Raw genomic sequence first — 14,586 nt, 5'->3', positions numbered from 1 at the left:
ACCATCTGCCACCCAGGATTGAGAAATTCACACATGCGCATTTCGGAGCACAGGCCCAGCTGAGGCAAATGGACAGGAATTCAAAAGTCAGGGTGCCTGTAGGAAGTGGGGTGACCCACTGTTAGGAACCAGCCACCCGGCCTGTGCCCTGTACCTGGGGCCACACAATGGCAGCCTCTGTACTTTGTACAGTCATAAGCAGGCCAACTGCAACAGGACGACAGGACACATGTCTCATAAGGCTGAGATGTTTGCCCTGAGTGACTCACTTTCCTGCTGTCGCCTGACCTGAGATTGCCAGGGTGGTGTGGTCTGGCCAAAGGGTGAACCAATGACACCGTAGAAGCAGCCCCTCTAGGAGCAGCCCCTCCCCAACCTCCCCTCCACCTGGCTGGGGTCAGGGCTTCCTCCCCTGGGCTTCATGGTGCCTGTGTCGAACCTCAGTGCCCCCAATACCAGTGAAAAAAGTTCCACAGGACTCCAGGTGCTGGGGGCCTTGCAGCAAACCACAAAGTGGGAGCAGGAACAGTAAATGGACAAGTAAAATCACGGTATTTCTGATGGCGCTGATTATTCCTGCAGGAGAAATCCAGAAGGGAGAGGAAGTCCAGTTTTAAATAGAGGCCAGAAAAGGCCGTGGTGGGAAGCCTAAGGAAGAGGGAGCAAATGGAGGAGATCACCTGGAGGCAGAGCTTTCCAGGTGGAGATGGAGGTTGGATAGCACAGGCCCACCCAGGCTCTGGGGACCAGACAAAGCCAGTGCGGTGGGAGGAAGTGAGAAGTAGTGGTGAAGGCCTGGAGAGGGGCTGACCTTTGCAGCGGGACCAAAGATAGAGACCTGATCCTGCCCTGTGGCCAAGAATGGGAGGCCCTGGGGGCAGTGGAGGGGGCGAGTCTGGGAGAAGGAACCATGTGAATACACAAAGGCCTCCGGTTAGGTGTAAACAGTGATGCCAGATGAGATGGGGAAGGCTGGTGGAGAGGTGACAGGGTCCTGGAAACTGCAGGGGAGTTGAGGTTTGCTTTTTTTTTTTTTGGACAACAGGAAACCACTGTAGGTTCTCCAGCAAAGTGCTGTCCCAAACAGTGCACGAGATTAGATAAGGGGAAACGAAATCTCTTCGGGTTTGAAGGACAGTGTGGAGTAGGGTGTGAAGGGGGAGGTGGGAAGACCCGGGAGCCCACGGGCTGGTGGGGAGGGACCTCGGGGAAAGGCAGGGAGGGTGACCATGGAGCAGGCTCCGGACCCTGGGGCAAAGAACAGGAGTGGCGGACGTGTGTTCTCTCTGGGACGGGTGGAGGCCAAGCAGGGTGAGGGCGTGAGATGTGTGGGGTCCTAAGGGGACTGTAGAAGCAGAAACCTCACCACCGAATCTCGAGGGGGTTACTTTTTCAATGCACTTTCGCAAAAAGTAACACATTCTGCTTCATCTTCTCCCTAAATCAGGGCATAATCCTTCATGCATTTGAGAAACAAGAAGTCCCCTAACAGTCCAAAGTCAAGCAAAAATTGCTCATTCAGGATGGGAACCCAAAATAATCTATCTCAAATTCAAGCCCATGGAACGACAACTGTGAGCTATGCCGTACCGTTTAGATGTATTTCAGGACTGGATTTCATGTTTGAGGTGAGGTCCGCTACAGTCAGACGTCACGTGGTGAAAACATCAGGGACCTGGGGAAATTCCTTTGTAAGCCACAAACCTTGGTGACATCTGGGGGAAATCAGATCCCACGGCTCAAAGCTTAAACCTCATGCGTCTGGGGCAGGAGGCAAGAATCTCGATGCCAGTCCATGGTGACGACTTCCTCACTGAAAGCTGCTTCTGTTTTTGTCTCAGCTGTAACTCATTCATCTATTCGATAAATACCGAGGGCTCTGTGTGTTGTCAGGCATGGTTGTAAGAGGCCAGGGTTCTAGCCTGGAAGGGAGTGTAACCCCTGGAAGTGTGGCCAGGCTGGTTGGGGCTCTATTCAGGCTCTTTTCCTTGTCCTCAAACAGTGTCAGCCCAGCTAAAGGCAGAGCCCATTAAGGGCAGACAGATGGCAGGTTCTGAAATACCCCTGAGGCACTGGTGACTCTAGGGGCTCCCTCCCAGCTCGCCTTTCCTGGGTGGGGGGGAGGGTAGGCCGGCCCCACTTGCACCCAGCCTTTTCATGCCCTCCCTGTTGATAGCCGCAATGTCCCAAGAGCCAGGTCCCCCAGCTCCCCTTAAAGACGTCTCTAAGTATCAGGTTGGTCGTGGCCCCGGAAGTTGTGGGACATTCTGTGGTCCCCGATCCTGGGGATGTTTATTCTCTGGACAGACCGAAGGTGAGAAACGGAGAAAAGGTGTGGCAAGGCGCTGGCTTCTCATCACCCATCGTTTGCGAAGAGGAGGGCTCCGTGCACCTGGGTGTGTGGGGGGGGGGGTGCGGGCAGGGGCAAAGGTGACCTGTGAGGACAGGGAGGCTGGAGCAGCCCGGCCCACGTGCCCGGCCTCCGGCCCCTGACTTCGCCTGATAAAAACCAGAAACTGAAACAGGGTCGGGATTCCCGGTGTGAAGTCAGAGATGACTCACAGCTCGGAGGGACTGTAGTAGCGCAGAAGTGGCACCAGAGAGGCAGACGTGAGTTGAGGGCAGCGGAGGCGGGCAGGTGAGTGGGAGCCGGGGCGGGAGTGGGGGAGCGGTTGGCCTGCCCATCCCCGAGGACCCCAGGACTGCTGGGCTCCGGAAGCCGGGCAGGGTGGCAAGAGGCCCCCTTTGCCTTTTGCTGGGTGGTGTTCGTACAAACAGGGCAGAGGGCACAGGCTGGCAGGGTGGTGGCTGAGGACACCTGGGGCCACGGTGTCCTCATGTTAAGTTGTTGCCCCCCACCCGCCTCACCTCCCCAGCACGTCTGAGGGTCCTGCTGAAACATGGCGAGCAGCACTGCGGTGGTGGCCATCGACTGCGAGATGGTGGGGCTGGGGCATGGCCAGGGGAGCGGCTTGGCTCGCTGCAGCCTCGTGGACATCAATGGCACGGTGCTCTACGACAAGTTCATCCGGCCTGAGGGGGAGATCATGGATTACAGGACGAGGTTCAGCGGGATCACACCTCGGAACATGGAGGCGGCCACGCCATTCGCCGTGGCCAAGCAAGAGGTGAGTAGAGAGCTGTCCGCGGGCCAGGCCGGACTCCCACACACACACCCATGTGCACACTTCTCGGGTACCTTCTCCGGGTGCCAGGTCTGCGACCTGTGACCCCAGATGTGGCAGGTTCCCCCACCTCTGTGTGAGGGAGCTCTGGGGCATCCCTGTGAAGACCTCCTGACCTCAGCCTTAGACTCACATCTGGGAGCGGCCTTCAGGGCATCCGATCCACCCTGCTGGCCCTGTGATGGGGGCACCTGGTCCCACCTGAGGTTCTCTACCCCGGCTGCTCCCTCTGGGTAGGGAGCTCCCAGAGCTGGAGAACAGGCCTGGAGCCCCTGGACCGAGGGGAGAGCTTGAGCCCAACCCCATGGTAGGCCTTCCCTCAGCTCGAGGACAGTATGTGGTCCCGACATTTCCCACCCTCCCGGTTCACCTAGTTGTGATAACTTGTTTAGGTCCCAGTTTCTGTTTCTGTTTCCGTTTCGCTGAATCACTAGAGGGAAAGGAAACTCAACCTCTCTTGCACCAGCTTTCGTCAATACTCGGAAGGTTACAGGGGCACGTAAATTCATGAGTCTCTAGGCTGCTGGGGCTTGGTGGGGGGGCAGTCCCTGAGGAACAGAGAGGAACGAGGTCTGTCCTAGGTGCACACACCACACCCCAGGCTCCGGGCGCTAGAGAGAAACAAAACGTAAGCAGTAATAGTTCCTGTTTCCTGCTCACTGGCAGGCGGGGGGAGCTCCCTCCCACCTCACGGGACAGCCGCCGGAAGGGTTCTCGGGGGCTGTAAACTCAAGATACAGCAGGGCCAGTCTTGAATCCTGGCTGCTGACTTAGGAGCTGAGTTACCTCGGGGAAGTTACTGGGGCAGCCGCTCTGTGTACCCAGTTGCCCACACCTGGAACAGAAACTGGGTATAAGAATTACAATTTCATAGGATTATCGTGAGGACTGAGAGCGCCCAGAGCGCCTGTGTAAGGACTCGAGAAATGTTAGCTGTTACCATCGATCGTCTGTTATCCCCAAGTTAGAGATGCAGAAACTGAGGCCCGCTGGAACTAAGTGTATTGGTTTGCTGGGGCCACTGTAGCGACTTGCTGCGGACTGGGGGCTCAAACAGCAGAAATTCATCCTCCCACTGTCATGGAGGCTGGGGCGTGGGCAGGCTCGCTTCCTTCTGTGGTGCGGGAGGATCGGTGCCGCGTCTCTCTCCCAGCATCTGGGGTCGGCTGGCCAGCCTGGCTGTGGCCTGGCTTACAGAGCCATCACCCCGTCTCTGCCTTCAGGTTTGCGTGGTGTTCTCCTTGTGTGCGTGCTTTGTGCCCCTGGGGCTCCTGTATGAGGACAGGCGTCCTGTTGTATTAGGGCCCTGAGGGTCTCTGCTAGTTACATCTGCAATGACCCGATTTCCAGATAAGTCACATTTTGAGGTCCTGGGGGCTAGGATTTCAACATGAATCAGGGTGGGGGACACACAATTCAACCCATAGCACTAAGTGATCCGCAAAGGTTCACGTAACAGAAGGTGGTCAGGACTCGGAGCTCAGGCCCAGACCTCTAAAGCTGTGTGTCCAACGGGACCGCCGAGCCACATGTGGCTGTGAGCTCCCCAAAATGACTGGTCCAAACCGTGATGTGCTATCAATGTAAAATGCACACGGGACTGCAAAGACTTGTGTTAAAAAATTCATAAAACACCTCAGTCGTTTTTTACATCACTGGCATGTTAAAATGATAGTATTTTGGAATCTTAGGTTCAACGAAACATGAAAACTAACTTCCCCTATTTTTACTGTTTTAAATATGGCGATTAGGTGATTTAAAATTACACATGTGGCTCACGTTATAAGTCTACCAGACAGCACTGGTCGTCTAGGTACTAAGAGGAGGCCAGGGAGCCCTGAGTCATCAGCGCAGTTCTGGAAAGACTCCGTGAGGCTGGTGGTATTCTCGAGAGATGGGAGAAGCCTGTGTCTGCAACCCAATGGGCCACAGAGAGCCATGGAAGATTCTTGAGCAAGAGCATGGCAGGATCAAACCCAAGTTTTGAGGAGACTAGAGTGGGGGCTGCTGTGGCGGATAGATGGTCGTGAGGAAAGAGATGTCACTGGGGATGAGTCAGAGCCCCTGGGGAGGCATCAGCAGACTTAGGACTGGGAAGAAAAAACTGTCAGGTTGGAGGAAGCCAAAAGGGAGTCACCAAACAGGGGAGGGCAGCATAAGGAAGAGGTGGGTTGGCTGTTCAGGGGTCGGGGGAGCCCAGGGTCATGGCAAGAGCTCCCCACACTCAGATCCCCATTGAGAGGCCAGGTGGGCTAAAGATCCCCATCCTTCCTCCCCGTCCAGCCCCCCACCCTCTCGCTGGTAGAGCAGCAAAAAGGACAGGAGAGCCCAGAGCAGGGGACAGCAGGAGAGGAGGCAGCAGGGAAATCCTGCTCGCATCCCCTAGGCCTGGACACACAGCCAAGTCCCTGCAAGCCTTTGGTCCCCACCCAGATTTGGGGCAGAATGCTTGGAATCTCATTTGCAGATTGTGCTAGGCCCCAGGCTTCCTGTGTGTAGCTCGGAACCCTGCCCAGGGACTGCCCACTGAGCAGTCGTTCAGAGAGGGAGCCAAGAATCTATAGACCAGGTAGACCTTTGAACCACATCTGAGGTTTCTATTTCCTGTTCCGTCATTCACCGGCTTGTGTGACCTTTGGCAAGTTCTCGAACTTTCTGAACCTGTTTGCTCATCAGTGACGGGGCTGCTGATGTCTCTTCCCTGGCCCTTGGAGTTTGGATGGAGTGCCATAGCCTGTAGCCCGGAACGCAGTGCCGGGCCCACAGTGATGGTCACTAACTGTGCCCGTGGTGGGGGGAAGGGCAGACACCCAGATGATCGGTCTGAGTCCCCTTTCTGACTTCCCTTGAGCACTGTGGTCTTAGATTCTGGCTCTCATTTTCTGCCTGAACGGCAGGTAAGCTGTGCCAGAGGAACTTCCCCAGGCCTGGCTCAGATCACAGCTTCCCCATACCACTGTTCAAACACCCCCCATGGCTCCCCATTGCCCAATGTCCCTCAGCACAATATTCGTGGACCTCCGCACCCTACCAACCTGCTTTTCCTGCCTGCTTTCATGACTCAGTCTCTATCCAGCCACATCCGTACTCTCCCCGGCCCCCTGCCCCATGCTGGCAGGCCTTACCCCCCCCCGCCCACCCTGCCCATCATCACCACCTCCCCACGTGGGGCCTCAAGTTCTCTTGCTGTGGCCCCCGTACTTTAAAGCTTGCCTGTCCGCACACCTGATCTGCCTAGTTCCACGCCGCTGCTGTTTACTCTGCCTCCAGACTGGGTGGTGTGCTTTGTGCACAGATGTTTGTGGGATCGGAGTTGAATTGATTTTCATAAAATACAGGTGTTCCGGTAGCTGTGTGGCACAAAGTTGCCTCCGCCCTCATGCCAGCTTTGGCTGCCAAGAAGCAGCGATTCACACCCAGCCGGGAGCTAGAGGGCAAGCACACGGTTGTTAGACGTGCATGGACGTGGATGTGTGTCCTCTGGTTTGTTGCTAAACTTCTCTGCGCCCTTTGGTAGGAGTGTCTGGGCCACGGGGAGGGGGTGAAGCAGGACAGGTATATCCAGCATCGTGTTCTGGCTCTGTTCTAAGCGCTTGCCATGCACCCCTGCCTTTGCTCCCCACAGTAGCCCTGCGAAGTGGCTAACCGGCATTGCTGCCCCATTTTACAGATGAGCAAACTGGGGCGCAAGGCTGTGCAGGCGCTCCAACAAAGGCGTAGAGCGGAGACCCAAATCCTGGCTCCAGAATTTGCGCTGGGATATTCAGATCCCATCATGAACGTGTATCAATGTGTCATCTGAATGCTAGGTGGCCGGCAAATGTGAGGGACAGGGTCAGGCACCCCCTGTGCGTGAAGATGTGGTACAAGGCAACAGCTGTCCTTTGTTGCCACAAACAAGGACACAGAGGCAGCTCGATCCCACTCTGTCGCCCCCATGTGCTAATCCCAAAGTCAGAGACCGGGCTCACGGGTCCCAAGATATGCTGGGTTGGGGGCTCCCAAAGGGGAGAAGCCTATCAGCCATCTATCGGACGCCCCAGGGCTGGGGGACACCTCTCAGGTGAGCCTAGGGCTCGCCAGGCCTTGGTTTCATGCAGACAACTTACAAACGTTGCTCACCAACCTGTCTCTTCCTCCGACGGGAGCGGCGAGTGGGCCCGGCTCACCGTGAGCCATAGACCAGCCCGTGGTGGCCAGCAGTGCTCTGGGGAGCCGGAAACCCCACCCAGTGCACCCAGGAAGGTTCCTGCCACAGGCTCCTGAGAATGTGCGTGGGATCCCACCACTCCCTTCTTTGTTTTGATTGTTTTGTAATGTGGTTTGATTACTTTCATAGTGGGAAGTTACTGCCTGGCATCTTCTGAAACCTCTAGGTCTGACCATCATCTAGAGCAGCAGTTCCCAGTGTGGAGTGATTTTGCCCCCCCCCCCCCCCGCCAGGGATGTTTAGCAGTATCTGGAGACATTTCCGGTTGTCATAAATGGGGCAGGGGGCCTGCTACTGACATCCGGTGGGGAGAGGACTGAGATGGGGCTAAACCATCCTATAATGCGCAGGACAGCCTCTCCCCCCAGACACAAACACACCAAAGAAGCACCAAGAGTGCCCAAGTTGAACAGCTGGTCTATAGAGCCCCACAGATCAGGCTGTCAGCCCAGGAGGAGACAGGTCCAGAGAGGGGCAGCAACTTACTTAAGGACACACAGCAAAGCTGTGATACAATTCGGGGTTCAGGTTCTGACCTCTCACCTGGTGGGCTAATGAATGCTGTTTTTTCTTTTCATTGTAATTTTTAATCACCTGTAGTGTATTTTTGTAAGTTAATGCTTTCTTAATGTTTACCCAGTCCACTGAGTAGCATCTACCCATGATCAGGATTGGGGAGGGATAATTTCATTTTTAGTTGGCAGACAAACCAGCTGAATCCCATGAAGCCTCTGGGTTTAGGAGGGAAAAGCAGCAGAAGGGAGGCTTTCTACAGCTGTTTCTCAGCTGCTGCCAAGGCCACCCGTGCTTGGGCCAAGTGCCCTGTTGGGGCCCTGCCACCGGGCCAGTGTCCCTGGGGCCCGGCCAGATGGAGGAGGATGGCTTCACCATCCAGGCTTCCCCCAACAGAAGCAGCCTTGCGGGATGCGGGCACAAGCTGGGGTGGGTGCACCTGCAGAGCCAGGCAGGGGACTGGGTGAAGGAGGGGACCAGGGCCATTCCAGAAGGTGACAGGAGGGCCTGGCCCTGTGGGTTTTTAACAAAGGTCCCAGGTGATCTTTCTCTGATCAGGCACCTCTGGGAAATACTTGGAGCGAGAGTGGGAATGCAGTGGCGTCCCTGGCCATTACTCCCCGCCATGGGACACAGGCACAGGCCACCCTGTGCCCCGCTTTCCCCGTCAGGAAGGTGGTATGATGACTCGAGCCTCACAGAGGCCTGTTTCTGCTTCAGAAAGTCCTCGCTGAGAGCCGACATGGGCACAGCATCCCCCTCCACGCCCTCCGACATTCCTGCTGCTGAGCTAGGTTCCAGCAGGTGGTGACAAGGACAACTTTAATGACAGGGACGGGGTCAGGCAGCTCCAGACACCTCACTGCAGCTCTCAACTCACCAGCTGTGTCCCCTGGGCACACCTTCCCATGTCTCTGGCCCCCAGTCCCCTCCTCTGTGGCAGGGAAATTGAACTCCTTGAGCTGAGAGGTGGTGCCCGGCTGAGGTGAGGAGAGTCCCTGTCCCAGGGCCGGTGACAAGAGCAGATGGGTGAATGTGTCCTTCCTCCTCCCCACTCGGCTCTCCAGGAATCTGAGGCTCTGCCCCCGTGTCCGACAGACCTGCCTCCTGACGCTGACTCAAGGCAGGTCCCACAGCCCTAAGGGTCCCCCAGCTGGCACCTTCCCGTGCCCAGGCTCTGGCAGCCCCCCACCTCCCTCCCCAGCTCTGCCTCAGGAAGTCGCCGGAGCCTCACCTCTCCCTGCCTTCACCTTCCCCCTGGGGAACCGAAGCCCACATATGGTCTTTGACCTGAGAGCACACAGCGAGGACCCGCTGTCTCTCCCTGCCCGGGGCCCAGTATCCTCACCCTGAGAAGTCGCTGGCATCTTCCTGCCAAAGACATTCTTCTCTTTCCCTGGTTTCCTCTTGCTACTGCTTGTCCTCTCCTTGTATATTGTCTTGTCGTGAGTTCCCTGCCTCCGGACCCTCGGGTTCCAGAAGTGACTAAGTTCCCAGGAAGCCACCAAGTCCCAGTGACTTGGTCCTCTTGGCTCCTGGGACCTGTGGATGCAGTTTCTGGGATGGCAGAGGGTCCCTCAGGGCTCTGTGAACTGGGCCCGAGCCAGCTCCTCACTGGGGGCAAAGAGGCCACATTGTTGAGGAATGTTAAAGGATGTCTGTGAGAAAGGGTGTGTGACCCCCGGCTGCCCAGTGCAGCCCTGCGCTTTCCTCCACACACAGGACTCAGCTGCTGCTGAGGTCGTGTGCCCTCAGCGCTCACGTGAGTCCTGGGTCAGCAGCAGTGGCACTCCGAATCCCAGATGTCCGGTGCTTCCCCGGGGGATGCCTTAGCCCATCGTGGTGTCCCCCCCGTCCAGCCCAGCTCCGTTCCTCCAGCGACCCTCCCCAGTCCCCAGGCTGACTGCGGGCTCTGTCCAGCGGTGGCCCGACAGCTGACAAACCACGGGAATGGGGGACGCGGTGATGGGTGGGCTGGTGACACTGCCCACTGATGACAGATGGACAGACCCCACAGACAGGTTGCCTCAGGTGTCCGAGCCTTGGCTTCCCCTCCTGTGGACTGGCCGCAGCAATCCTGTGGTGGCCAAGGGAGGGCACGTAATGCCCATGTGATGTCCCAGGAAGCCACTAGAAGCAGAAGCAGGGCACGGGAGGGTGTTAGCCAGAAGACGGGACAGAAGCTACTGAAGAGCTGACCAAAGAGGGGCCTGAGCCCTAAGCTGCCCCTCCAGTGAGGGCCTGATATGGTTTCGCCAAGGTCCCCCTCAAATCCTGATGACAGCCACAGTAAAGAAAGGGGACCGGCCCATGGGGCCTGAGGTAGGAGGCTGTCCACGGGGCCACCACGGGAACAGAGTCAGGATGGAGGCACCTATGTGGGTGCCTCGGGTTGTTCCCCCAAAGCTCGACTGCGTGGCTGGCAGAGGCCTGGAGCTGGCCTGCTCTGAGTGTGGCTTTGAAGGCTCACTCTGCCACTAAGTCGCTGGCTGTGTGACTGTCCCAGTTACCTAATGGTGCTTAGCAAATCACCTCCAAACATAGTGGTTCACAGAAGGTCAATATTTACTGTGCTCACACGTCTGCAATCTGGACCGGGCTTGGCCTGTGGGCTCAGGTGTTCCACAGGCCTGGAGCCGGAATCATCGGGAGCTTTGCCAGCTCACCTGCTGGGGCGCCTCGGGCTCGGCTCTCCGCCTCCCTGTGCTCTCTCCGGCAGGTGGCTTCGGGGTAGCTTGGGGCTGCTGAGGGACTGGCCCCTGAGAAGTCAGAAGTCACATAGCCGGGCCTGTATTCATTTGAAGGGAGGGCGACTGAGCTCCACCTTTGGAGAGCGGATGCGACAAGGGACCTGCAAACTTGCTTAAAATCCACAGAGGAACCCGGGGGGCAAATTATTTCCCTTTCTCCAGGCTTCAGTTTTTCTCCTCTGCAAAACGTCCATCAAGGACAGGCCTCTCTCCCAGCTCTGTTAGCTTCTTACGGTTCTGCTGTAAGGAAACCATAAGCCGTGTGGTTTGAGGTACCACGGACCTGTCGGCTTTCCGTTCCACAGGTCGGGAGTCTGGCACGGGTCCCAATGGCTGAAATCGAGGGGTGGGCGGGGCTGCGCTCCTTTCTGGAAGCTCCGCAGGAGGGTGCGTCTCCTTGCCTTTTCCAGCTTCTAGAAGCCGCGTGTCCTTGACACCTGGCCCCTGCCTCTCACCCCCAGGCCAGCAGCTGCCTGTCAGGCCCTCAGGGCAAATCACTGACCCCCCACATCTGAGGGCCTTCGCGATGATGTGGAGCCCCCGTGGGCCGTGCAGGCGATCGCCCTTCCTGGGAGGTCGTCTTCTACCTGAAGCCCGTCTGCAACTTTAACTCCCCTCTGCGGGGCAAGGCATCCGCATCTTTGCGGGGTCACTATGCTGCCTGCCTGAGTGAGGGTTATTGAAAGGATTAGACGACCTAACATGTGTGACGTACTCAGCCCGGCCCGTGGGACACGCTCAGCCGCGGCCACTGCTCTTCTCCATAGAAGCCACTGAAGGAGTCGGGTACTCCCCTTTGGCACTGACCGCAACCACGGAGCGTGAGGAGGGGCCCGTCCAGTCTCCCCATTTTGTAGACGACAGGTTGGAAGCCCAGAGAGGGGGGGACAATGGGCTCAAAGTCCCACAGCAAGTTGAGGGGTGGGGGGCTGCTCCCTGCGGGTGGCCTCAGGCCCGCGCGGAGGACCCTGCGTGAGGCGTGGGCGGTGTGTCCTCCCGGCCAGATCCTGCAGATCCTGAGAGGCAAATTGGTGGTGGGCCACGACCTGAAGCACGACTTCCAGGCGCTGAAGGAGGACATGGTCAACTACTCTGTCCACGACACGTCCACTGACCAGGTGCTGCTGCGGCAGGCCAACCTGCTGTCCCAGAGGCAGGCCTCCCTCCGGCTGCTCAGCGAGGTTCTCCTCCACCGGCGCATTCAGGTGAGACGCCCCCCCCTTCTCCCCGCCCACCCCGCCACCAGCCTTTCCGCTTTTCCGAGCTTCAGAGGCTTCCTTCTCCCACAAGGCTCTCACTGCCCCCAGGGGCTCCAGAATCCCCACATTTGGCCCCAAAGATGCTCTGCCCCCCCCCCCCCCCCGCCCCAGCAAGTCCTTCCCCAAGTCCTAAGAGACCGTGGGCTCGCCAGCAAGAAAGCGGTGCTGGCTCCGGGCATCCCCAGCCCCTGGCCCCAGACAAGCACCAGAGTGTGGGAGCTCTACTCCAGAGCTGACCCCAGGACGCTCCGGGAGAGCGGGGATGACAGGCAGGGGAGGGAAGGCATCCCATGCAGGTTTTGTTTGGGTGCTTTCAACCTCAAGCCAGGTACTGCGTGGATAACCGAAGTTTAACCCCAGCGTGGGCCTCTGGGAAATCCCACAGACCTCAGATTTACCCAGGAAGGGGGGAGTCCAGAAAGCTCCCCTCAGGCATGGCTGCTACTGCTCCCAGGGCCCCCACCCCTCAGCATCTGTCACCTCCAGCAAGCCCCGGGCGAAGGCGTCCAGGTGTTGGTTCTCGCGAGATTACGGAGGTGGGCCGCACACTAGCAGTCGCAGCTGCATGTGGGGCTTTCCCTGGCCAGCAGATACTTACCAGCCCCTACTCTGGGCTGGACTGGATGGGGTGCTGGAGACGTGCGGCTGAGCAGGGCTGGGCCCGCCCCATGCTTGAGCAACCCTTGGTGGGAGGGAGAGTGGCCCATTAGCCTGAAGGGGTGAAGGGTGCCTGGGCGGGGAGGAGGGCAGGTGTGCACGAGTCTGAAGGGTGAGCTCCAGCCTGAGGGAGGAGGCACCACTTGGCCGGGTGACTGGGAATTGTGTAGGTCGCCGGGAAGGGGCTTGAATTTGGACCCCTCCACTAGCCTTGTGGCCCATGGGACCAGGGACAGAATGGTCATCACGTGCATTCATGGAAGCGGCGCTTTACAAACCTCGTTCTGACCTGTTGTTTTAATATGGGCCCGTGCGGTGGGGCTCCCTATGTGTCGGACAGCAAGTGTGCCCCTCACCCCCACCCCGAGGGCACAGCCCGGCTCTCCGGAGGCTGGAAGTTGTGCTTGGCCATGCCTGGGCCTAGGGCCCCAGCTCCGGGGCTGACAGCTGAGACCAGGCCTGCTCCAGCCACCTGCTGAGTCCAGGGGCGTCAGGAGCCTGGGGAGACGCGCTCATGGACCCAACTTGGTGCCCGGGAACCAGGGATTCAGCCCCACCGGAGCCCTCCCCCTGCGCCTGTGTTTACAGAGCAACCGCGCCGGACACAGCTCGGTGGAGGACGCCAGGGCTGCGATGGAGCTCTACAAGCTCTCCCAGCGGCTTCGAGCCCGCTGATGGCTGCCTGCTCGGCGAGAGGGGCTGGGGATCTGTTCGGCCCTTTCCGTTGGAACGTCCCCAATGTGGTCGTCTCTTCAAGACAGCAACCTCCTTGCTTTTGGAAAATGTATCTTTAGTAATAAAATAGCTCTATATTTTTTCTACTCCATCATTGGACACTCCTCTAGTCTTTCTCTGAGCTGGGGAAGGGTGATGGGCCCCAGTCTGCAGGTCGCTTAGAGGACGGTCAAGACCGAGCTGGAATGGGGGTGGGGTGGGGGACTGGGGGTATTGGTTTCCCAAATAATCTTGACTCCTGTGCGTCTAAGAAGCAGTTGGAGGAATCGAGGTGGCATGTAACTAAACTCTTGCCTCCGCCTCCCTTTTCCTGAGGCAGTGGCTCCTGGCTCAGAGGTCCGTTTGTGCCATCTTGAAATGGGTGCCACTGCTCTGAAGCCAAGGTCCGGAGAATGTGGTGACCTTCAGCAAGTCATCCCCCCTCTTGTAAAACGAGGAAGCAAAGGTAGTGGATTTTGAAGTCAGAACTAGGATAGAGTCTTAGTAGCTAGAGTGAGTTACTGAACTCTGTGCCTCAGCTTCTCCACCTGTAAAATGGGAACTCTTAAAAAAAAAAAAAAAGATTTTATTTATTTATTTGACAGTATTTGACAGACGCTTCACTGACTGAGCCAGCCAGGTGCCCCTAAAGTGGGGGAATTGTAATCATAGGGTTCTTGTCGCACACAAAGCTCCTAGCATCACGCCTGTCAGAGCTTAAACACTCACCTAGCAAACTTCAGTAATGGTTGGTTACCGTCTCCGATGCTCACTGATCGAGGAGACCCGGGGGAGAGCAGCTGTGCTCTGCCAAGGGAGCCGAACCCCGGAAGGGGGCATGCGTAGCTCGTGGGGAGAAGAGTCCACAGCAGAGCAGTGACTGCTCACTGGAATCAGCTGTAGAGTTATTTTAATCTGTGCCCGGTGTCTCTAGACACAGAACTGTCGGGGGGGTGGGGGGAGATGGACAGCAGGTGACGCTGATCAGGCCCTCCATGGGGGATTCTGATGTCTAGATCCGTTGAGTCACCCTAGTTGTTTGTTAAGCAACCCCAGGCCCCAAGCACAATGTTCTCACACTGGACCGAGCATCAGCCTCACCTGGAGGGTGCTGGACCGCACCCCCAGAATTGCCAACGCAGGTCTGGGGTGGAGGCCCAGAATCTGCATTTCCTACAAGCTCCCCGTTGATCCCACTGCTGCTGGTCTCGACTGTGCTTCTAGAACCACAGCGAAGCATCGGCTGATGGTTGAGAGCCCCTGTCTTATCGTGGGAGGACCACGAGGGTAGGCTCCTA

General features: G+C 57.7%; 1 protein-coding gene across 2 annotated transcripts; it reads left to right on the top strand.

Annotated features, from left to right (window-relative positions):
- The first annotated feature begins 2,473 nt into the window (after window positions 1–2,473).
- ISG20 (interferon stimulated exonuclease gene 20) lies at window positions 2,474–13,400 on the top strand. 2 transcript variants are annotated; one of them, XM_059180032.1, is made up of 4 exons: window positions 2,474–2,610; window positions 2,877–3,128; window positions 11,663–11,863; window positions 13,163–13,400. In XM_059180032.1, the coding sequence occupies exons 2-4, from the start codon at window positions 2,901–2,903 to the stop codon at window positions 13,247–13,249; spliced, it is 516 nt and encodes a 171-aa protein (XP_059036015.1). In that variant the 5' UTR covers window positions 2,474–2,610; window positions 2,877–2,900; the 3' UTR covers window positions 13,250–13,400. The 2 variants fall into 2 exon arrangements, with proteins under 2 accessions (XP_059036015.1, XP_059036014.1); XM_059180031.1 differs by having other exon boundaries at window positions 2,480–2,638.
- The last annotated feature ends 1,186 nt before the right edge of the window (window positions 13,401–14,586 follow it).

Source organism: Mustela lutreola, chromosome 7 (genome assembly GCF_030435805.1).
Source record: "Mustela lutreola isolate mMusLut2 chromosome 7, mMusLut2.pri, whole genome shotgun sequence".
Taxonomy (NCBI): domain Eukaryota; kingdom Metazoa; phylum Chordata; class Mammalia; order Carnivora; family Mustelidae; genus Mustela; species Mustela lutreola.
The sequence above is the reverse complement of the archived record's forward strand: the minus strand, read 5'-3'. Positions and strand labels throughout refer to the sequence as shown.

Bases quoted from the DNA above. Each gene is read 5' to 3' on its own strand.
- ISG20 (XM_059180032.1), top strand. From the start codon at position 2,901: ATGGCGAGCAGCACTGCGGTGGTGGCCATCGACTGCGAGATGGTGGGG. The intron at 3,129-11,662 runs GTGAGTAGAGAG...CCTCCCGGCCAG, and splicing joins TCGCCGTGGCCAAGCAAGAG to ATCCTGCAGATCCTGAGAGG. The intron at 11,864-13,162 runs GTGAGACGCCCC...CTGTGTTTACAG, and splicing joins TCCTCCACCGGCGCATTCAG to AGCAACCGCGCCGGACACAG.